This window comes from Crassostrea angulata, chromosome 2, assembly GCF_025612915.1.
Source record: "Crassostrea angulata isolate pt1a10 chromosome 2, ASM2561291v2, whole genome shotgun sequence".
Classification (NCBI taxonomy): Eukaryota; Metazoa; Mollusca; class Bivalvia; order Ostreida; family Ostreidae; genus Magallana; species Magallana angulata.
The window spans coordinates 47,063,107-47,088,998 of record NC_069112.1 but is presented as its reverse complement, the minus strand read 5'-3'; the positions used below and the strand labels follow the sequence as shown (position 1 = coordinate 47,088,998).

The 25,892-nt window shown below is 32.9% G+C and overlaps 1 protein-coding gene across 2 annotated transcripts; it reads right to left on the bottom strand.

The window, feature by feature from the left end:
• Positions 1 to 997: 997 nt before the first annotated feature.
• Positions 998 to 25,556, bottom strand: LOC128171544 (mothers against decapentaplegic homolog 3-like). Of its 2 annotated transcripts, none has more exons than XM_052837316.1 (9): positions 25,221 to 25,556; positions 16,335 to 16,540; positions 15,975 to 16,106; positions 6,036 to 6,095; positions 4,885 to 4,920; positions 3,784 to 3,996; positions 2,776 to 2,913; positions 1,790 to 1,934; positions 998 to 1,220 (listed from the first exon to the last, which is right to left on the bottom strand). In XM_052837316.1, the coding sequence occupies exons 1-9, from the start codon at positions 25,421 to 25,423 to the stop codon at positions 1,097 to 1,099; spliced, it is 1,257 nt and encodes a 418-aa protein (XP_052693276.1). In that variant the 5' UTR covers positions 25,424 to 25,556; the 3' UTR covers positions 998 to 1,096. The 2 variants fall into 2 exon arrangements, with proteins under 2 accessions (XP_052693276.1, XP_052693277.1); XM_052837317.1 differs by having other exon boundaries at positions 16,335 to 16,528.
• Between the last annotated feature and the right edge of the window lie 336 nt (positions 25,557 to 25,892).

Below are 25,892 nucleotides of genomic sequence, written 5' to 3'. Positions count from 1 at the left end.
TGTTTTTTTCACATAACTAGAGGTATAAACAGTGACAGTCCCTATTCCTATAACCTTAGCCACTGGCTGAGGTACCTTAAAATCTGTAATACATCTTCCTGGAAACATTTTTATGAATACATTGGGAACATGATATAAAATTTATACATTGTTGTAAAATACTGAATGTCTATGAGAGTGATTTAACAGTATACTGCATGCAGGGAAATATTCGCCAAACTTTTTATTTTCGCCCGATTCACTCTGTCCGAGAGTAAAATACGAAGAAAATATCAAGGGGTGAAAATATCCCTGTATACAGTATATTTTATGGTATCGTATTTTATTTATTTTTTTTTCAAAAAGGGGTTGGGGGATGAGTTGTGTCCATTACATGGAAAACTTACTCCAAAAATCCAAGTGATTTTTTTTTTGTCCTACAGAAAAACTCCCGCAACACACTCTGATAAATATTGAAAATGACGATGATGATGATGGAGCTGAACATTGGAGATAAAAGAATTACCGTACCTATTTGCATGAGGCTTATATAAATACACATTGTTTAACAACATTGGATTTGTTAATACCTCTAGATTTTATTCAATAAAAAATCTGTATTTTAAAAATGAAAAAGAAATGCATGAATTTCTGCCACAACATTTTGAAATAAAGTTTTCATGAAAAACAAAAAACAAAAAAAAAACCCAAAAAACCAATGCAAGGCTAAAGTAATTGGACTGCTATTTTCAAAGTAGAAAATAATTTATTTTTTTGTTTATCAGTTGATATTCAGATCAGCAAGCAGTCAATAACAGTGTAGTATCAAAATGTTGAAATACATTTCATTAAATACATAATTAAAACAATCAAAGAAAAAAAATATAATGGAACCTCACTTCCCCCCCCCTTCCAATGAAAAAATATGAAATCCAAGGGGCATAACTTCATAAAGTTCAAAATACTGAATACAATTAAATTAAATCTACCTCCCCCCCCCCCCCCCCCACCCCAAAAAAAAAAAAAATAAAAAAATTTCCAACCAAGTTTCATTTTGTATTGGCAGTTAACTCAGCCATTTTCTCAAAGGTCCCAGGGCTTCATCCTATTTTTATTTTTATGACATGCTGGAACAGGGTAGACCGGGCGACCCCATCTGGACTAGTACTCTGTCCAGCCACTGTAGGGGGCCATTCAGGTGGATCTCAATCCAGCATGGAGTACTTGTAACTGTCTGTCTCCTAGGAAGAAAAAAAACCCAAAATTATAAAATTGTAGTTTTGCCAATATTGGAGAAAAACATGAGGACCTGAAACTATAGTTCCTCAACCATTGGAAAAAAGATAGTATGCATAAAGGAAAACACATGTTCAAATTTGTGGGCCACTATGGTTTCATTAATATTCATCATTTTTTTTAGGGTTTAAGAAAACAAATGAGTTTTAAGGGAGATTAATCTGTGGTCAATGATTTCATTGATACAGAATATGTTTTGAAATTGATTTTCAATAAACATTCAATTCACAGTCAACACAAAAATCATGAAAATTGATACCCAATGAAATTTCATGGTTATCTGCCCATTTTACTCAATAGCACTTCCTGAAGATGTACATATGTAAGAAGAATGCTACACCCACATTTGATTTCATAGATTGTTAATTAAATCTTTTCTGAAATGCGATTACTGTAAACCAACTTTTATTTGTGACGACTGTCTCAGTTTGTTCGATTCATCTAATAATAATAATGTAGGCGGCAAACTACACACAATGATCCCCATATCTCTCTCTCTCTTTCTCTCTCTCACCTGTACTCGGCTCCCCAACCTTTGACAAAACTCATGCGAATGGTACACATTCTTGTTAGCTGGTACACAGACTCGAAGCCTTGATTCACAGACTGCGCCAGCAATGCCGCAAACTCCTGGTTGTTGAAGATTTTAAGGTTGCAACCTACCATTGAGAAAAAAAAACCCACTGATTTTTTTGTTTTTCAAAAAGTATCGTGTTTTTTTTTTTTATTCCATTAGGAAAAACACCCAAGATTTGGTCAATGGGAAACATTATGGCATAGATTTTTTGTTAAACTTAACAGCAAATTATATTCATTTGCTCTGACTTTATCTTTGTAAACGGTACATTACTCTTTTTCAGTGTTTTTCTCTTCCTTTTTTTTTTTAATTCAAAATCATAAACAGTAATTGGGTTTCCATTTTTTTTTAAAGCTCTTTTGAAAATTGAACAAAAAAAAAATGTTTTATCAAATCTATAGTGTTTGTCAGACAATTGAGAGATTTTATGCTAAATGTATGCATGCTTATTAAAAAACAAATACAATTATATAAAATCGAACATCTTCACAACTTCAAGATTTTTGTGATTACGGGAATTCCACATGATGAAAATCAAAAGGAAATAATTCTCAGTTTGCATGATTGAACATGTTGAAAGGTGGGAATAACAGGAAAAGCCAAAAAAATTAACACCATCATACTTGAAAGACAATAAAAAACACTAAAAACTAGTCTACTTTTTGTAGATTAACCTACTACTCTACTTCTAGTATGTTTATTATTATCTAGCAATTGAGTTTGTAATTCGTTCTGTAAGATAAGTGGAAGTTGAACAGTTTGAAAAAAAAAAACCAGGGAAGTTCAACACTTAAACAAAAAAGGACAGAACAAAAATTTATTATTTATTCTTTGTAGATCTGATGGGCAGTTTAACTATTCACCATCAAACCTCTATAAACACTGCTGTTATGGTTCTGTGACTAAAAATAAGCAAGTCTGACCTGGAGGTATTTTGCACACTGTTGCCGGGTGCCAGCCGTAGCGCTGGTTACAGTTAGGGCTCTGTACAAACACAGCGCTTTCGCTCAAACACTCTGCAAAGACCTCGCCTCCAATGTAGTACAAGCGCACCCCTTTGCCTGAAAAGGTGAAAGTTAAAGACAAAGTGAAAAAATGATTTTAACTTTTGCCAGAAAGTTTACGAGGTCATTACATTGGAAGTTGAAGAAAGACTTCGTCAGCAGTATGCTCTTGTAAATCATGAATTAAGGTAAACTGTTCCCTCTGACAAGAGAGGTTATTCTTATAAAAAATATTTGGTTCTTGGTTGAATTCTAAAACTGAACTGAAAAAAAGTCTTGCTTGCCTATTTACCTATGCAGTTAGACTTGGTTGACTTTTAACCTCTGCAGTTTAGTCTTGCTAGACTATTTACCTTTGCAGTTACATTTAATTGACTTTTTACTTCTGTGGTTTATTCTTTGTTCACTAATATCATCTGAGATTTAGACTTGGTTGACTTCTGATATCTGCAGTTCAGTTTTAGTTAACTAATATCATCTGCATTTCAGTCTTGTTTGACTATTAACCTTTGCAGTAAGACTTGGTTGACCTCTAACCTCTGCAGTTTGGTCTTAGTTGACTACTATCCTCTGCAGTTTAGCTATAGTTGACTATTTACTCTGAGATTGTGTTTTGGTTGACTTCTTGTCTGGCTACTAACATCTGCAGTTTGTCATGATTGACTACTAAACTCTGCAGAGTTTAGTCTTAATTGACTATTGACCTCTGCAGTTTGGTCTTAGTTGACAATTAACCTCTGCGGTCCAGTCTTGGTTAACTACTTGTGGTTTAGTCTTGGATGACACCTTACCTTTGCAGTTTGTCAAGGTTACTTAACTGGTAGCTCCTAGTCATTTCTGATGATGTTTCAATTCTAACGTCTGCCATTTTATCCTACTGTATTTCTTTTGAATTAAATTCTAACATCTGCGGTTTGTCAAACTAACCTATGTGGCGTCTGGTCATCTCCACCTGTTGAGTTCTGTTGATGTTTGACAGCAGTCCCAGGCAAAAGCGCTCCGAGTTGGAGGGGTCTGTGAAGCCGTCGACGGTGAGGGAGGGCTGGGAGGCATGAAAGGTCTCCCCCACACGATTGTTCAGTTCATAATACGCAATAGAGCACCAGTAGGGTGGGTCCACATAAGACACCGGGTCGGCATCTGGAACAATACATTGCAAAACTCAGAGGATTTCTATATCACATGTAATTCAACATTCAGAGGGAACAGTACAATACAAAACTCAGAGGAATCCTATATTACATGAAATTCGACATTCGTTGGGAACAATACAATGCAAACCTCGGAGGATTTCAAAATATTAAACATTCAACCATGTGAACTCACATTCAGCCATGTGAACTGAGAGATTTTCTGTTCTACACGTAAATCAAATCTGTTGCCTGTGACATTGCCATAATACTGTGTTAAAAATGGAATATAATATAATAATAAAATTTAGCTTTATCATCATGACTTCTGGGCAAAAGTCTTGGATCTGCAATTAAATGCCAGAATTCTGAAATGCGGTAAATGTTTTTTTTTTAAATTTCTAACCAAATTAGAAAGAAAGGAAAATCAATCTCTTTTAAAACTCACTTTTAAAAACCTGACCATGCAGATTATATTTTATACTTTTTCTACTGAAAAAAACTTAAACAAGGTGTTGATTTATCAACAATTGTGTTAAAAATTCTTTAGCTAAGAAAACCTATTTGTTTGTTTTTATTATAAACAAACTACCTATGCCCAAGTTCATGTGTGTCTCCAGTTTTAAAGTAAGCAAATTCTGTATTTTACTCATGAACGTAAATCAAGATCTGGTCTGATCTCCTTTTTCGCAGTACATGGATGTTGTTATGCATTAAACAAGAACAGCTTCAGTTGTCCAGAATCTACATCAATTAGATATACCCCTCAGTCCTAAACTATCCTGAGGTACACCGACCAACTGAAAACCTCAGTCTTAATAGAAATAGAATTATGGTGAATTTTGAACAATATTTAAAAAAACAATAATCATGATTGCATTTATTCCATTGTACTCACCCATTGGTGGACTGGGTGATCCGACATCAACTCCATCTGAAATAATCAATTTCATTCTGTGTGATTCAGCAAAGGAGACCAACAACAATAATACAATTTTAAAAGCAAAGTACTGGGCTTTAAATATGTCTATATATATATAAATATATTAATTAACACCTTCTAGTTACAGAGATCATTTGTTCATTGGAAAAAAAGGAAGAGCCAATGAATGCAACCCACAAGAATCATTTCACATGCGCCAGGCGCATTTAAGGTGTGGCTATAAAGTTACGTGACCAAACATTATAAATTCCAATTTCTTTTCTTGAGACACCCTTTACAGCAACTTTTGAATTACAGTTTTATTTCCCATGATTCCTTCTGACCCCACCCTCTCCTTTCCCCATCTTTTTCTAATTTGATTTAATTCTTTTCTGGATTCATTTTTTTCAATTTCTATCACAGAAAAGAAGGTTGAAATACAGATGGCCATGGACAACGAGTCTCTTTTGAATTAAATGATTATAAAATTTAAAAATGACCACAACCTGGGATCAACGCATGTATACTTTTGAAGCCAAATCTCCTTTAATGTTTACATTCATATCTGACATACAGATTCCATTCCCCTTTAAAATGGGAGAGACCATGCAAAATGTCGATCAAATGAGAGCTACAGTCACATAGGGGATTTGACTGACAGGATAAAATTCAATATCACTGTAATAATAGAATATAACCACAGATTGAAATTTCATTGGTTAAAATCAACAAGAGCCTGAGATTACAGGTATCAATTAATATCAAAACAAAACATATTAACAACACCTGGTGGATAAAAGTATGCATGGTTATATTTCTTATTTAGAATCATTTTTCTATCTATACATTCTATGAGAAATTCACAAAATTTCTGAATGTTATTTTACTTAGTGGGGTGGTTTTTGACCAAAATTATTTTACCCCTTATCATATTTGTAAAAGATTTTTGGCAGTTTTGAATTTCACTTACACACAGCTGTGATTAAAGAATTTTATCTGAAAATATTTACATTTTTCAGTGTCTTTGCCTGTGATAATACTACGTATTAATTTTGTACTGTATAGTCCTCTGACCTCTGACCTCTCAAGAATTTCATTTCTATTGGTTATCGTCTTTTACCACTTACCCATGCCTTGATTGTCTGTGGTCTCCCCATCCTCACTTATGTACCCTGGGGGTGGAGTTTCTGAAATGAAAAAATTTTGAAAAATTGAATACGAGAAAAAAAAATTAGCAAAATAATATCCTTTAGAAAGGGTTCTTCCCTTTATTTGCTACAAAATCCTTTCTGTGTCAGTTTACATTGAGGACATCACATTACATTTGTTAGAAAGGGGAAATTTTAAGAGCGGTAATTGTGTTGTTTAAATTTTTTTTCTTGAGCACTGCTAAGTGGTTTTGACCAACTTTTGCCATAGCTTACCACTGCTTAAGGACGTTGGATCCTGCGATCAAAAGTCTCTAAGTTTTTTTCTAAAATATTTTTTTAACATCTACACACATATCTAAACCAAAATTCAAAACAAAATTTTCGGGTCTATATGCTCCTTTCGGTGCTACGGTGTATTTAATATGACCTTTCTGCACTGAAAGTGCAAATTGCACTTAAATCGCTTTTCACTTTATAATTTTTTATCGAAATGAACCATGATATCAAAAACAAATTTACATTATTTAGAATTAATAAAATTAAAATTATCATTATGAAAAAGTTTGCAATTTCTTCACCTTATTGATATTTTGACCATTTTGCACTGAAAAAATACTATTTTTATTCATAAACGATTGAACATGCAATTAAATAATTAAAAAGTCTCAAACTATTTCTCAAATTATGACAGACTTGTCAAAAGAAACTTAAATATTCAGAAAATAAAACCAAAAGTATGGGTCTATAATGTAAATTTTGAGATATGGCATGAAATAAGCTAATTTTAGGGGAAAATTGGAGTTGATTTGTTTTTTACTTCTATGAAATATCACTTAAACATGCCAATATATGTCGATAGGAATATTGAAATATTGTTGAAATATGTTTTTTGAAACAACACGAAGATATCCCAATGCATAAACTATCTGAAAATTTGGTCTGCATGGAAAATAAGAAAGCTAAAATTACGGTACTCTAAAACAACTGAGTTATGAAAAATGTTCATTTTCTTCTTTAAAACCTTCCGCCACAAAATATAGTCCCTTACTACACTCTCTAAATATGGAATTTTTCCTTCACTATTTTATTCAATACCTTTTATTTGGCATTGTAAAAAAGGAATTTACAAGTAGAATTCATATATGACACAGAATTTCCAGACTAGATATGACCCAAAATGGCTACCCAAAATCAGAGGATCGAACCTCTTTAAGCTACAGATATCACCAAGTGGTTGACTTACCACTGCTTGAGCTACAGAGTGGTTGACTCACCACTGCTTGAGCTACAGAGTGGTTGACTCACCACTGCTTGAGCTACAGAGTGGTTGACTCACCACTGCTTGAGCTACAGAGTGGTTGACTTATCACTGCTTGAGCTACAGAGTGGTTGACTCACCACTGCTTGAGCTACAGAGTGGTTGACTCACCACTGCTTGAGCTACAGAGTGGTTGACTTATCACTGCTTGAGCTACAGAGTGGTTGACTTACCACTGCTTGAGCTATAGAGTGGTTGACTTACCACTGCTTGAGCTACAGAGTGGTTGACTCACCACTGCTTGAGCTACAGAGTGGTTGACTTATCACTGCTTGAGCTACAGAGTGGTTGACTTACCACTGCTTGAGCTACAGAGTGGTTGACTTACCACTGCTCGAGCTACAGATATGTACACTGAGTGGTCTGCTGGCCATCGTTTTTGCTGGCAAGTTCATGCCACAGATAACCGACATGTTCACTGACCGGGAGCTCTTTGAGAACATCATTCTGTTTACTGACAGTTAAAGATTTATAGTCAAACAGCATTACCAACATGCACATAATTTCTATTACAAATTCAATGTGTTTAACATAACTCCCCTGTGCTTTTATTGGGGAAAGGCCAATGCAATCAATCAATGCTATATCAAAAGCCAATCATATTGACGATAAACCTGTGAGGATGGATGAAAAAAAAAAATTAAACAACTTTGAAAATACTCATATTTGAGGTTTTCATTCAATGATCAGTTTGTTGAATTTTTTTTTTTTCTAACTTGCTTTTGATTCTTTAATGATTTGTAAATTTTAAGAACAAAGGTGAAGAGAAACTATAACTTTGACCCTGACCTTCCATCTAACAACTGACCTTGACCTCTAAGGTTGCAAAATAAGAAAAAATTTATTCAATTTAGTTAAATCAAGAGGAAAATTGAAATTATGATTGCATGTGTACAGATGGACTAAACAACCTTAAAGTTTGTTTCTCCAAAATAATAAAAACAAAAAATACAACCCTGAGACAACCCCCCTCCATTAAAAAAAAAAAAAAGATAAAAAAAATCATTTGTGCTCTAGCTTGGATGGCATCAAAAAAACCTCTTAGCAAAAAAAAAAAACCCATAAAGCAAATACAAAAATGGATAAAAATAACGAACTGATGAAGAAAACTCAAATTGTACATGTCACACACATAACTCCACAGCCCCAATTCTTAATGAGCCCATTATACAACAAAATCAATAGAAATCTTGGCAAATCTGTATTAAGATAGTGAACAATAAGTATGGTAGATTTTCCCTCAAATTGATTTTTTTTATGATTCTATTTTGCTGTAAAAAAAAAAGATTTCCTATTCAAGGAGAGAGAGAGAGAGAGAGAGAGAGAGAGAGAGAGAGAGAGAGAGAGAGAGAGAGAGAAGAGGGGTGAGGGCAATATAACCTCTACGAGAATAGAGTTATTTAAATATCATTTTTCTTATACCCATTTTCCTTAATTTTTGCAATAACATATAAGGACAGTTAGGTCACTGTAATAAAACATTTATCACTTTTGCTTGCACCATAATTTTTTTTTCTATATGTCACTTCATTTTGTTTTATTAGTTACAACAGTCAGCATAATATTTTGAAATAATTATCTGGAAATCGAAAAGGCAGAAAAAAGCTTGATGCTAAACAAGAAAAACTTCCGATGCAAAACAGATATTTAAAAAAAAAAATGGATGAACCATACACATATATATTCAAATATGTATGCATTGTATCAATCAAAACATATATTTATCTTGTCATAAAATGGACATTTAAAGAATCCATCAATTCCAGATAAATTGGTTTTACATCTCTGTAAAGCTGTCATCATGTCTACATTACATTCTTCATCACAGCAGAGTGTATATATATATCATATGTATATATAAGGTCAGTACAACCCCCCCCCCCAGAAAATAAAGTCTTCACTAATGAAATCTAGAGAAGAATAAAAAAAAAAACTCTACTGGTGTCTACGTCAGCTCTTGAATCAAATCAATTAAGGATACATAACAGGGGTACTTCAGTCTTCAGCCTGTGTCCTTACGATGTTGAATCCTGCATTATATTCCATACAGCAGAGAGGAACAGATATAGAAAGATGGCAAAAGAAAGAGCGCTAATTTTGCTTTTCAGTCCACCACACTATGTTATTAAGTGAGAGACGTCAATGACCTTTTCCAATGTGCCCGCTTTAGCAGGAATTTCAGTTGGATTTGCTGAGAAGGTTCTCACAAGTATCTTGGGATAATTCCAGAACAAATTGTTGATAGCTGAAGAAATCACAGACTGAAAACTTTTGTGCAAGATGAAGAAGACGAACACGAAGAAAGAAGACGTCAAAAGTACAAGATGGCTGCCTGAATGGACCGCACATAGGTTTTAACAAAATACGTCAGTCCACAGCAAGGATGTGTATTCGGCAGCAGGCTGATCGTCGAATGCAAGGATCGACGCAGAAAACACGCCAAATATCAACTAATGCGCGCCGTCGCGCAGAGCGCATAGTTAGAAGAACCTGACATACACTGGCTCTATGCAGCAATGTCACTGCCACATAGTCGAGCCGTCTACATAGCTAAAGACACAAAAAAATCTATACAGCTTCATGGAGTACCTATATTTTTCCTATATATACATAAGTGGCCCGCATCCTTTAGTATTGATCGCAGAGAGAGAGAGAGAGCTATACAGTTTGCTCGGGAGACTAGGCCAGCTTTATGTGTTTATTTTGGGTTTTTTTACGCTGCATGAGAACTATAAGGAAGACGTCACTGACCTTCAACTTTTCAAGGAATTTTCCTCTTGTTGTTGCATCTTTGAAAATAAAACGGTGATGAAGGAGTTGGGGAATGGGGGCATTTTGGATCTTAGGTTCAACTTGAGAATATTTTGCTTTTAAAGGTAACCAAGAAATACACCTGTCACCAAAGTAAAATTAAATTTCAAATTTGAGTTGTGGTTGGGGGGGGGGGGGGGGGGGGTAGGAGATATGTAAGAAAAAATAAGGTCAGTCAATAAGAAACTCTTATGCCATATGAACACATGACACATTTAACCTAGTTAAGTCAAGTATCATCAAGCATAAAGAGCAGTTATGTGACTAAAGAACTGGGAATGGGATTTCTTAAAATTATGTCAAGTATCTGCGTCATGCAAGCAGCATTATAAGAAAATAAAGAGGTCATCAACACTCTCTCTTTTAACATTTCAATTCTTAAAATCTGACCTTTATTGGTCAATCTTCCTTGACAGGTGTTGAATTAAATGACAATTTACAACTCTTGGACCATTGGAAAATAAATTGAAATATTTCATCACAAGAAGTAGGTAAAATGATGATTTATTAATATATTATAAATTGAGACTGGCCCATATTGGCCAAGCCAAAGATTTACATATCCAATCGCTGATAAATCAGACCAAAATTCTTTGATATCATATATATAAGGATGCTTTTTAGCATGTTTACCTTCTTCTTATTTTGAACGATAATGTCATAATAATCCACGTTGATTACCAGTTATTTTAAAATTAGCCAGTCAGCTTTTTTCTTTCCCGAAATATTAACACTGCAATGACCTTTCAAACTTGACCTTTAAATATCAATTAAATTCCAATTTCGAAATGTTTTCCAGAAGACCATGCCCATATAAGGATGTCCCAAGTAGATTTACAGATAAAAAACATCTGAAATTTATGCAATATTTTGCTCATCTTAAATATACTGTACAAAGTTTTACAAATTTAACCTCTATTGCCAACAACAAAATGATCACAATGGAAGATTAATTTATACCCAGTCTATTTAGCCTCCGATATGAATGTCACTCTGTCATTGAATATAATAATGGGTAACATGACTGCTGTCAAATTTTCTGAAGAATTCTAATAGCCATGTTGTGGGATGGAGTGTTTCTTTATCATTGAATTTTTTTTTTCTTTTAATAATATCATATATTTACATTTGCAAATATTCCTTATATGAATCTGTAGAATTGAAAGAATGTTCAATTCTGTGTGAACTTTTCTTGACGTCACAATGATGACCGTACGCACTTATTGCTTGACTGCTGTTGCAATAAAGTAAAAGAAAAAATATATCAATGATTTCTGCATGATTTGCCATTCTCAAACATCAAAATATAAGTAATAAACAGCAATGTTAAAAAGTTCACTTGGATATGAACTTGGTTGTTATGTGATCACATATTGGAGAAGCCCTTCGGGCTTCACAGGATATGATCTCATAACAAACTAGTTCATATCCAAGTGAACTTTTCAACTTGCTGTTTATTTCTAAATATACATGAATAATTTTATCAAAAAAAAAGGATTGAATCTGTCTGACGTCTGACAATCTACTGCACTTTGTGGTTTGATTAAGTCCACGGTATAATGGCAAGATTACCTTCTTAAATTTGAACGATAATGTCATAATACTCCACGTTGATTTCCAGTTATTTTAAAATTAGCCAGTCAGGTTTTTTCTTTCCCAGAATATTAACACTGCAATGACATTTCAAACTTGACCTTTAAATATCAATTTAATTCCAATTTCGAAATGTTTTCCAGAAGACCATGCCCATATAAGGATGTCCCAAGTAGATTTACAGATAAAAAACATCTGAAATTTATGCAATATTTTGCTCATCTTAAATATACTGTACAAAGTTTTACAAATTTAACCTCTATTGCCAACAACAAAATGATCACAATGGAAGATTAATTTATACCCAGTCTATTTAGCCTCCGATATGAATGTCACTCTGTCATTGAATATAATAATGGGTAACATGACTGCTGTCAAATTTTCTAAAGAATTCTGATAGCCACGCTGTGGGATGGAGTGTTTCTTTATCATTGAATTTTTTTTTTCTTTTAATAATATCATATATTTACATTTGCAAATATTCCTTATATGAATCTGTAGAATTGCAAGAATGTTCAATTCTGTGTGAACTTTTTCATGACATCACATTGTGATTCACACTATGATGACGGTACGCGCTTATTGCTTGACTGCTGTTGCAATAAAGTAAAAGAAAAAATATAAAAGAAAAAATATATCGATGATTTCTGCATGATCTGCCATTCTTAAACATTAAAATATAAGTAATAAACAGCAATGTTAAAAAGTTCACCAGGATATGAACTTGGTTGTTACGTGATCACATATCTGAGAAGCCCGAATACAGGATATGATCACATAACAAACTACGTTCATATCCCAGTGAACTTTTCAACTTGCTGTTTATTTCTTAAACATAAACTCCTTAATCGAAGAACAATCCAGTAATCCGTCTGCCGTCTGACAAATGACTGACAATCTATTGCAAGTTTGTCCACAGAATTTTGAACCGAATAGGTTATATTTCTTCCTGTAAGGGTACACTTTAAATTTCGATCAAACTGTCCTTTACTGTTCAACTGTTCAAGCCCTGGCCATATTTAGGCCTTTAGTAATACATGCACAGTTAGGTACACTTATCTCCTTTGGCAGCATCATAAATATATATATATATATATATAAGTCACATAACTGTACATTTACTGAAAGGCAATTAATTCCTTTCATTTACTCATAACGTATTTTCCATGAACAAGGGAAAGTCAAAAATTATTTAAGTATTTGGCATGTGAACCGCTGATCATGAGTTTGAATCCGCCTGGGGTTTTTTTAATTCATATTCATAGAATTAAAAACTTTTGAAAATCGTAATTTGTTATCCAATACTGCATACCATAAACCAACTTTTATTTGCTCACGAGAAATTTCTGCGAGGTTCACAAGAGCCTCGCTGTCGCATATTTGTTTTCTTGCCGTGAACTAGTTTTTGTCGTATGGTTGTTATAACACTTGGTCCTCAACATTAGTTGTCGCAAACCAATTTATCGGCAGTAAATTTTGAAATAATTAAGTCATGAATAAAAGTTGGTCTTCTTCCGCTTCATGCTAATAATACATGTAATTTAATATCATGATAATCAAGTAACGTTCTGTTCATTTGAAAAACAATTCAAAGTGTAGTAAGAGAAGGGAATGAATCCCTCAACAATTTAACCCCAATAGACTTGAAAATCTTTCAAAGAATTTTTTTTTTAAATTAGACTGACAGAAATTTTTTTAAAAAATTGCTAGAAATCCAAGTGTAATCTTCTTCAGGCATTGTATTTATTTGTAATGAACCTTAGAATATACTGTCAGCTAGTTTAAGCTTCTAGAAAAATCTCTAGTAGGTAATTTCATTTATATTCAAATAAATTCATATTAGAGATTTCCTGTCACAAACAGTAATAGACATTTGTCTAGTTTATCATATTTATTTCTTGGTTCTTCATTTTGTTGCCAATTATTAAGGGTACCCAACAACATCCGACACAATTAACTGGATATTAATTTCTGTTAGCTTGACATTTTCGATTGCTAACTATAAACATGATAAACTAATAGAATAATTATTAACATTGGGCCACCCCTTAAGAAAAATGTTTGTTTGGAATGGCCACCTGGGGGTTTCTAGATCCAGGAGGGAGAGAGGGGAATTATATTTTTTTTTCAAACTTGGAGATTAACTACTGTGGTTTCATTAACATTCAAGGGTATCAATTTTTGTGGAAAAATCGAAAATCACAGTTTCAAGGGTACGTAAATTCGTGGCCAATGACCATATCAATACAAAATATTAATAGCAATTGCACTTCATTGATCATAAAATTTTATGCATCAACTTAACAACGAAATCCACAAAAATTGGTATTCAACGAATATTGATGAAACCACAGTTATTAAAAATTGGTTAAACATTTTTTTTTTTTTAAATCTCCATATTCAAAAAAAAAAATCACATTTTTTTTGCTAATAAAATTTTATCAGCAAGGGTATTTCAAAGAGGGAGATCAGGCAATTCTAAACAACAGTGATTTTATTCTGGCCTTGGTATACACATGATACTGTAAATTCCTAATTTAACACGAGGAATTAATTTCCGCGTAAAATCGCGAGAAGCAGTCCTCGCTGATTTTAAAATATGCTCTTATTTTTCAGACAGTTTTAAGCTATATAATACCATCACAAAAAATTGGTGCTCGCGATTTTATATTCTCACGATTTGATGCAAAACAGCGGAATCGCGGAATTTAGTACTCGCGTAAAATAAGGAATTTACAGTAAATTAATAGAAAAGTTATAATTGTAAAGTATGTATTAACAATGCATTCAATGGACTAATATATGAAGCTTTTTACCTCCAGTATCACCCGACTGAATTGTATAATTTTGAGTTTGTAAAAGTTCCTTTTTCATTGCATAAACATGACACAACATATCAACCAGTACAGAGTAAACAATTTCCATTGAATGCTTAATAATTAAAATAATAATGGCTTAATATGAAATTCAACTGTATAACCAAAGACATTCTTTTGTAAGAAAATTATCTTTCTAAATCTTTAACATCAAGTTTATGAAACTCTGAAGGAAGGGTATAGTTATAGGGTACCGAAATATTTAGAATACTTTAAAATTAATATCTAGGGTCCTCTTCCACCTGCCAATTTTTCATGTTTTATGTTCAAACTATTTCACTGGACTGACCGGAGATACTGTTCTTTGCATCTTGGCACACTAATTTTAGAACAAGAGTTATGGCTCTTTCTAAACTTACTTGGTATGACACAGATTCTTATTGACAGTTATGAGTATGAACATTAGCATTTATTATTCATTGATGTGAAATCATTCTTTCACTTCAAAAAGAGTCGTAACATGTGACATTTAACCACTGTTTCACTTGAAAACACATTTGTGCCTTACAAAAAGGAGTGACAAGTGTTTTCCTTACATTAAAGCAATATGAGCTGTATTTTTTAGAATTTCATTTTGCTGTAAAAACCTGATAGGATGCTAAGTCTGCATGTAACTTAAACTTTTATGATGAATAAGGTTGGAAAAAATCATTAATTTTTGTCAGAGGAAGGATATCTCTTCTAAGGAACATATAGCAAATCAATTTTTGTACAGGACGACAATAATTCAATTTCGCTCCAATTAAGGCTCCTAAACGGCCTTTTTCACCAAAATATGACGGAAAGAAATTTAAAAACCATGATATTTTTGTCATTTTAGTACATAACATTTTCGTTAAAAAAAAAAATTCATCATGAAAATTGCAGCTCATATTGCTTTAAATAGTAATGTCATTTAAATTAACAGTTTAATATTTTGGAATGAGGATATCAATTATACATGAAAATCCAACTTTCCCATGAGGTACATGTAGCAGCATGGCATTTTTATGTTTATACTTATTATTATATAATAAGAGGACTCGATGGCCGTGGCCATTTTTTAGAGTATATGAATCTTCTTGAGAAGAAGAACTCTCTACAAAGATATAGGAAAACATTCAAATTTTAAATCTGAACTATTTGGAATGTGTTTCTTTACTAAATGACAGTTAATGGCTAAAAATGTCATATTTCAAATTTGAAAATTTGATGAATTTTCAAAATTGAATTTGAAATTTGAACTTTTATGGAAAATAAGATTGGTAATTTGTTGACCATCCAGCCTCCTTATTCTTTTTTTTATGTTTCCCTCTCAAAAAATTAGAATTGTAGTACCTGGCAAATTAAAGATCTCGCTGCTTCCAGTGGGAAATTCTGTGTTTTCCGGAACTGTCATGGCATAGTTCTCAATCTGGGGCATCTTGTCTGGTACCTCAGTGTGCCTGGGAACCAGCACAGGCGGTAGGACTAAAATCAGAAAAAAAAAAATGACATCTGCAATTGTCTATATGGTTCAAATAAAAAATTATTAAGTACACAATTTTGTTGCAAGCAGATACTTTTTATGGTGGCTCAATTGTTAACGGATTTTCTGAGTTTCCCCATTACAAATTTGGGGGCTCTATCAGTGTGTATAATAGTAGAACTTCACTAAATATTATATGTTTACAGACCAACTTAACCAACTCAACCAACCTGGGGGCTCTATTCTTGTGTAATGGTACGGGTTCACGCACACCTCCTCCCTCTTCATGTGGAAGGCCCATTCACATGACTCCGCGGCGCGAAGCTCCTGGTGGTTCTGTAGATCTGGCCACCGCCACAGGCGGCAGTAGATCACATGGGGGAGACCTTTTCTGTGGGAGACTTGTAGTCGGCCATCCAGTGACCTACAATCCAAACTGTTGACTTTATCATCCCACGTATTATACAGTCTTATTTACACACTGTATATTATAATTTATGCATATCTACAGTTGAACACTAATACAGTTGAACATTAGTAACGTTGAACACTAATACAATTGAACACTAATACAGTTGAACACTGATATCTCGAACACATTGGATACTTTGAAGTGATTTGTAAGTCCCAACCACTTTTCTTTTTAAGTATTTTACCTTCTATATCTCAGAAAACTTGGATATATCTCAAAGTTTTTAATGAGTCTCGTCTAGTTCGAAACAACAAAGTTTGACTGTATCTATTTAATTTGTTTATGAAGCGAAAAACCTAGTACAACTTTAAAAATCCAAACTGCTGGACTCTATCATCTGACATTAAAAACAGCTTTATCTATACACTGTATACATCATATAGAACAACAAGTATTTACTGGATGTAAGCAAATAAAATCATTAACAGGTACACACACACACACCTTCTTTGGATAATTATGTTCAATAACACATAGAATTGTCACAAAAAGAAAATATTGTTTTTCAAAAATTTAACCATTCCCCGGTACTCTTAATTGTTTCCAATCTTCTTTTTCAGAAACTTAAACATCTTAACATATCTTAAAATTCATATCATTAAAATATTCATTGTGACAAAATTAATCTTCTTCAATATGAATAATATATAAAATCATCATATTTCTTTAAATGAATATGAGTATGGAATTTTTTCTGAAAAACTTATATCCAACTCATCATGCTCCTATAAGAGCAAGCTTTACAGAGCCTTCAACACTATAACAAATGTCTGTTAATAAAACATACATGTATGAAGTTTTTATGCATTTCGAAAAACTCAAATCTTCAAATTTATCTCATTGAATGTAAGATAATTTATCAGAACTTATATTTTTCCAGTCTGTAATATTAACTCGATGGCTACACCAAAATATCCTTTGTCTGGTGCACCAGAATACACAAATTTAATTACATTATCTCCTTTATTATACACCTGTGAAACCTGAACACAAGTATAAGAAGTGATTACACAATAACATGAATACACAAGAGTTCATTCAATGCAGTGCAGGCGGAAACTAGGTCAACGTGTCTGGGTCAGGTCGTGATAGTGGGGCTTCTTAGGGGGGACCACACTAAGTTGGTAGGGGGGTGGGGGTGGGGAACATGATCATTTCTATTGACCCCTTACAAAGGTTTCTTCACTGTTGCCTAATTATACAGAAATTATTGTTTACAGTCACAAAGGGCTACAACTCATTGAGAAACACTGGATGATATTGTACTGTCTGAGTTATATTGCTATTCCTTGGTTTTCTTTCATTTATTTATTAATTTTTTTTTTTTTGGAACCTTACAAAAATCTGACTTGTTTTTCTCTTTCAGAGACAAGAGTATTTTTGTCAGAGGCATTATAATGACATGTTTTGTTTTGTTTTTGTTTGTTTTGTAAGCAGGGTATTTTAGTCAGTCAGCATTATGCATGTTATACATATATATCTACATTTCAAATATTTTTTGCATGTAAAGTGTGTGAAAACATACTGCAGTTATAAGACCGTAACACACACAGGGTATTCAGAGGTTAGAATGACTAGTTTTATTATGACGTCACAAATGTTGAACGCTGTAAAATGCAACGTCACAGGCGAGAATCAAACTTCACGCTTGTGGCTGTTACAGTGGCTCTTCTATCATTTTGAACGTACCCTTAGGATAAAATAGAAATTTTGACGCATAAATCACATTTGCAGACAGGGCAAGAAGTTAAAAAAATGTAAATGTAAGCATTAAATCATTATCTTTTGAAAGATATAGTCACATAACTGCAGCGGTGTGTGCAAACAAATTGAGTAACGCGCGCTAGTAATGATTCAATGCTTAAATATAACTATTTCCACATGTAACTTTACTTCTGAATTAATTGTACGAATTCAATGTAATATAACATGTGTAGCCAATTTATGGTTTAAAATTTGAAATAAATACCAGAATGTTTAAAGTGCTAAAAGTAAAAATAAAAATCTATGGATACACTTTTGGGATGAACTCAGTGCAGAAAAAAATCCTTAAGACTAGTACACGGTATTAAACTATTCATTTACATCTCTGAATTATTCAATTTACAGTTTTACATTTATTATAAGTTTTTTGGCTACATTGTGGTTACATGTACGCATGTGAGAAATTTTAAGCCTGTCAAAGAGACTTGGACATGATTTGAGCTTTTAATTAAAATTCTTAATTTCATTTTCCATGTTTAGAATGACTAATATGGGTATTTTTGATGATTTGTCAAAGTTTGAAAGTCAAATATTGAGTTATAAGCAAGATGCATTCAGTATGAAATTCTACATTTCATAAACAAAGCCTGAGCCTCACCCTGTTTACATGTGTTTTAATGGTTTAACTTTAAATTACTTTCTTAATTCATTTGGTAATATTATTTATGAAAACATTGAATCATGCAGTTTACCTTCTTTGCCACGAGTCATTTATTTCAAAGAAATGGTAACTCAATACTTTACACTATTTGTAAACAACTATAAGACTCAACATTTGTTTACATATATTCAGTAAATTCTTACCTCTGAATCTCTCACAGAACCTGACTTCTAGCATACAAATTTTGGTCAATCACTCAAAATGCGCATATTTATAAACCATTTTATACATTAAAAATTTTTTAAAAAAATAAAATAAAATTTTGATCTTAAAATCATGTCCAAGTCCCTTTAAATTATTCACTTACAATGTCGAGCGATACACAGGTAAATGTCGTTAATCACTCAAAATCACAGATGGATAGTATAAATTCTTGGTGAGGCATTATTATATAGTAAATGATTGAATGTATATTTCATATGTATTTGATAAATGGCAATGTATTTTATACGAGGATGGTACATGTATTTGATACAAGGCTTAGTTGGTACATATGTATTCGATATAAGGCTTGTATTTGACTATTCGATACAAGTCATGGTACATGTACTCGATACAAGGCATGTTACATGCATTCGATACAAGGCTTGGTACATACATGTATTCAATACAAGTAATGGTACATGTATTCAATACAAGGTATGGTACATGTACTAAATACAAGGCATGGAACATGTATTTGATACAAGGCATGGTAAAATTGCATTTGATACAAGGCATGGCACATATATATGATGTATTTGATACAAGGCATGATTTATTCAATTCATTCAAGGTATGGAACATTTATTCAATACAAGGCATGATTTATGGACTCGATACAAGGCATGGTACATGTATTAGATACAAGGCATGGTACATGCATTCAATACATTCAAGGTATGGAACACGTTTTCAATACAAGGCATGATTTATGGACTTGATACAAGGCATGGTACATGTATTCAATACATGGTATGGTACATTGCATTTGATACAAGGCATGCTACATGTATTCAATACAATGCATGATTTATGGATTCAATACTTTTTTAAAGCATAATACATGTATTTGATGCATGCTGATGCACCCTGCACATCTGTTTGGTGCATGGCGCAACATGTGTACCTAATACGGTGGCATAGTACATTTGTATTTGATGCATGGTAATTAGTACATGTATTTTGAGTCATAAATTAATGGTTGTGACAAAATACATTACGGTACTTTTCCCATGACTCATGTTTGAATTAATACGTGCCATGTATGTGGAACAAAAATATTATCATTTTGTTTGGTTTGGTAGTTCAAACCACCGTCTGTCACTTGCTCCCACTTGTCTAGCAGTTCTAAGACTAGTGACTAGTGACTCAGTCACTGTGTGTTAAACCTGAGTCACTACCTTAAAACAATGACCAAGGCCAACCTAGGGGGAGACTTGGCATAATTCAAATAGTCAATTTTTGGTCAGTAACAACTGGGTCTCTAAAAATTGAAGCAGATGGAAGCAGGGCATAAAATCCCTTGCATGTGAGTCCTGTAAATTTAGGACCCCTTCCAAATCAAAAATTGACTTTTTTCCCAAAATCTAATTGAAAAATTCCCAAAATAACTGGTTCAGCATCAGCATAAAAGAAAGGATGTTGATTTTGTTGCTATACTGAGACATCCTCATATTGTGTCAAATGAATTACAATATCAGTGGTCTTTTAAGTATGGTTTATCATGATGGACACATTAATTTAATGATTAAACATGTAATATGCAAATGAAAATCAAGAAAACTGCATAGATTTTTTGCTAACTTGCATAGAGCCATGGATATTTGCTAAACTATAGTTCCAAAAAAAAAATCTTACCTACCAACATGAGTTAGTGTGTGGGGTGCATTATTTAGGAATATATATATAGTTATGTAAATGTAAATGTGGAGACCACATTCTACTATACTCTGTCCCAAGATATTCTGGATTCACATTTGGCTTAATTGCTTGATATTTATAAATACCTCAGGATTCAAACGATGTTCTTTCAAAAGTATGAACAATTTCCAAGATTTCTCAGTCAAAATGCCCCTGTTAGCTTATCAGGTTTCCATACAATGCTAAAAAATGTGATGTCTACGGAGATTTTGTATTGCAGCAAGCCCGGATGATAACATTGAAAAATTGCGCGATTTATTCAGAGTGTATTCCGAATGGAGAAAAGATGTAAACATTCCCCATTGTAAATCTCCGTAAGGAATCTGTTTTCGTTAATGTGTCAATGAAATTATCTTGGAAAATATCCCTTTCAACTATTTCAATTGCACTTCTTTCACAGATATGTGTATTTTTAATAAAAATCATCCAAATGTGCTGCATAAATATCTTGGGACAGATTATAGCCCCTCATTACCACAAAAACTACTTTTTCTGTACCTGTACTAGATCTAAATCCAAGAATTAATATTAAGTTGTTTATTTGAACTGCTTACTTTCACTTTGGTTTCACAGAAGAGAAGCGGAAGTAGTTATTGTCAAGTTGTACATAAAATATGTTTAAAATTGTGTTATTTTAACGATATATCAAAAAATACTCAACTGATTGAATTGAAAATTTACATGGTTTGTCTTTTTATCATTCCAAATAAGTGTACAAAGTTTGATAAATATCCATGCAAGAGTTTTCTTTTAAACTTGCTTCCAAGCCGTACACACACATACACACACACACACGCACAGCAGCGATCCTATATCCCCTTTGCAACAAGTTGCGAGAGAGGATAATAAGTAAAAAATCTGCAGTTTGGTGATAAAAAATGAATATCTAAAAAATTATATTCATTAGGTAATAGTGATGGGCCGATTATCGCCGACAATCGAAAGTCGGTCGCTAAATGTCTCCCGATGTCAATGATCGATTAAGATTTTCATAATCGATTGTTTAAAAAAAAAAAAAAAAATGTAATTTACGAAAATTCTTTGTACTTGACTTTTTTTCAAACATCAAAACAAAATAGGTTTAAACAAAATGGCGGCGCCATGTGCAAGCCTCACGGACCAGGCAGATGCCGCAAATCAAGATCCAATTAGTAGAGCAGGGGAAATAGTTAATTAAAAAAGAAGACTACATTGTGCAAATGTTGACTTGCTCATTTTCTTGAATAAAAACCTTGAAAGGTACTGGTGAAACACTGAAGTTGTATGTCATGTGACTCGGTCAGTTGTGAACTTTCTAGTTATGATGTTTAAAAACAGTTAAAATTGTTTTTGTTTAATGTTTTTTAATTGGGATTTGAACTCTGAATTCAAATTAATTTGTAATATTTTAAATTGTTTTTGTTTATTGTTTGAAGTTTGAACTTGTTCCTAACTTTCTAGTTATTATAAATGGTACCGCACATTTTTATTTCCTAATTTTCTTTTATTCTAACCAGGTGCAGTAAATAAGATTGTATGTGCATAATAATATTTAAATTTTATTAACATATTTGATTTATTTGAATAAATATTTGATAGCTTCAAACAACTGAAACACATACATGTTTGTTTTATTCAATAAATCATAATTTTAAAACTTTTGATTATTTAATGGATTATACACTTTTGATTATTTCCGATACCCGAATATGAAAATTTTCCGATTTCCCATCACTAGTAAGTAACCATTAAAGCCTCTGCAGGATTTTAACTCGGGATATACAAATCACATGTCCAACGCTGTGTCCAATCGGGTATGGAGTAATTAAGTTTCATGTTGCCATCAATAACATCCTTTTAATAAAACAAAATGTTGTTTCGATCAGAGGTCAGCAATTATTTGATGATGTGTTTCAGGGCTGCATTTTACAAATGATCTTACGACTTACGACCAAATTAATGAATGCTTATTAATCACAAACTAATCATTATTTGAATTTAATGACTGTATAAAATAATTATAGAAATTGAAATAAAGGTAAATTAATGGTATAATATAAATTTTGTTACCCAAAGGTCATTCAATGAGATTAAAAATATTTACGACTTTGTCGTAAGTTCTTTTGTAAAAAGCAGCCCAGGTTACTTGTATCAATCTGCATGTGTAGATAATTTATTCCAAGCGCTTGTATGCAATTTATCTGCGAACCTCATTCAAAACAACAACGACAACAGATACTAGATAATTAGAGGATTATTCTTAAAAAAAAAAAAAAAAAAAATATTCAAGAATGATTGAATTATATCAAAGGTTTTTAAAATAGGTCAAACAGAAACGTGCAATTTGATGCGTGCTTTACCAGATATTTTTAGATAAATATTGACCACGCAATAATTACTGAAGCTATAGGGTCAACGTGTGGCTGATAACGTAATGGGAAATTAACACCCCATTCCACACAATATCGGAGGTAATACCCCAGGCGGAGTCGCCAAAAATACATGAAAGTCAGAGACGAATTAAATGAATCACACGTACTACGTTTTAATTTCTTTCCTGCTGTCTAATAGCAGATATTTGAAGTGGCAGAAGTGCAGAATATAAGAAACCTTTTAAGTCTAAACCCGTGGGGGGAGGGGGGATCAGTTATATCCTCAAGCACCTGTGGTACCGTACATGTACATGCAAGAGCAAAAAGAAGTCATCTCTTTACATAGTATGTTTTCTAATTATAAGTTCATGACTTCACATAAAATTATAGACGAAAAATGATGTCACAATGTACTAGCGAGAAATGGTACTCGGCGAGAACTGGTTGCACGCCAGTAAAATTCATACACCTACCGAGGAAACCTATATACCTGCCGTGTATTTGATTGATAATTTTTTATTCTTTGATATCTTTTAAATCTATATTCAGCTGAATAATAACTCCTCTCGATATGAAAAAAGGAAACAATTTTAAATTGAAAGAAAATTAAACGTGAAAGTGCCGAGTCCCTAAAATTGTAATATTCCTTGTATTTCTGAATAAAAAATGTGATTTTAAAAGGAGCTGAAGCATTGTTGAGAGTTTTCATGCTTATAAGTTATAAATACTTTTTCATGAATAACTGAATAACTATATCCTGATCATTTATATCCTTTTTTCAATTAACGGTATGACAATGATCAGTTCATATAATATAAGTCAGTTAGTACACATGTCCCTGATAATTCATGGAAATATTATAAATTTCCTATTATATAAACTGATTCTTTTTCTATTACTTTTATTAACTCAAACAAGACTGACTGAGTGTTAATTTGTTTGGTTACTTTATTTCAGAAATCCAAGAAAAGATTGTATACATTAAAATTTTAAATCCAATATATCGGATATCGCATCTGAAAATACTGTATCGTATCGTATTGGAAAATCTATACCAATACACACTCCTACTTTGCAGGAGAGAATTTTTAATTACAAGTTACGATGGATTTGAATTAATTTATAAACACTTAACAGTTGTATCATCAATTCACACGGATGAACCAAAGGTAATAAATAAAATAAGTATTAAGACGTAAATGGAAATATATTTGTAAAATCAGTTGTTGGCCATAAATGAGCTGCAAAATGGCTAACATTTACTCAGGTCATCACCTGAATTTTTTGGACCAACTCAGTGTTAGAGCTTCTGACTAGAGTCACAGCTAGAGGTCTACGGTTCGAAACCCAGTTCAGCTATATATTTTTATAAATGTAGCAATGTATTTGTAGACTTATTTCTCCTTACATACAGACCGATAAGAAATTAGATCAAATATTAATTATGCAAGTAAATAAGTATTAAGAAATTATGTAATTTCATGATAATCTGTTGCACATTTATGGAAACACAGTCATGTATGTATGTATCGATCACTGTGTAAATAAAATATTATAGCAATATAGTTATATAACTATACTAGAAAACCTGTACCTTGTTTAATTTAGTTTGATAAAATTTAGTTAATGACATAACTTATAGAATAGCAACATTATTGATATTTAACGTAACCTGCAGTTTAAATGATAACAGAATAGAATTGAACAGTATATGACTGACACATCACATGCAAGTGACATCACAAAAAAACCGAAATGATTCTTTCAATAAAATGACAAATGTGTAATTCCATTATTGATAGGCTTATTGCCAAAAGCCAATGTCTCGTTATAGCCTGAAGCAATGTTTTTAAACCTGCCCCATTTGGAATCATGAAATTGAACCGCCATATTGCCCAAACGCCTAGCCTAAATTTCGGCATGTTGATTTCAAAACAATGCAGGTTGAGAAAAAACTCATATTTACCTCGGAATTGTAATGCACTTAGTGGATGTATCCTGTGTACTGATAGCTTTCTTCAGTTCATCTAATCCCCCAGTCTTTTTCAGTTTTTTCACTAAACTTTTGACGGCTTTTTCCGACCATTTATCAACTTCGGAGCTGTCCCCTTTCTTCCATCCCAGCAAAGTTTTGACGATAGGTGGAGTGAATGGTGAGAGAGTTGTCATTTTGTCCTTCTTAATTCACAGTGTAATCCAACCTTTACGCTATGCTCGGCGAAAATTCGACATTGTTTACTTTTTTTGTTCAATGCATTTTTCGGGTTGTGTACCTTTACGCCATATGTGAGGAAGTGCGCCACCTAGCGGTTGACGATAAGTTGAAATCGTGATCCGTGACGTAGAATGAAAGGCGGATCAAACAACGTGGAGGTAGATCCCATGCGCTTTTAAAACACCTCTGATTTGCTACCGTATCGACCACTATATAAGATGAACACACGATGATAATTAGAGTATTAGATAAACAATAAAGATACTAATCAGGTTCTCCCGAGGAAATGGGTTAGAACAGTTTTTGTTTTTGTTGTTTTTTGTTTGTTTGTTTTTTTGTTTTTTTTTTAAAATTAAAACCGCTTGGACAGCGACCTATAACGTTAGTTAGCATTTAGTGCTTTAATTCACTCTTTATACGCAA

Excerpts from the sequence above, each read along its gene's own strand:
- LOC128171544 (XM_052837316.1), bottom strand. The coding sequence starts at position 25,423 with ATGACAACTCTCTCACCATTCACTCCACCTATCGTCAAAACTTTGCTG. Across the intron at positions 16,107-16,334 it reads CACAAGAATAGAGCCCCCAG|TCCTACCGCCTGTGCTGGTT; the intron begins GTTGGTTGAGTT and ends TTCTGATTTTAG. Across the intron at positions 1,221-1,789 it reads GGTTGGGGAGCCGAGTACAG|GAGACAGACAGTTACAAGTA; the intron begins GTGAGAGAGAGA and ends TTTTCTTCCTAG.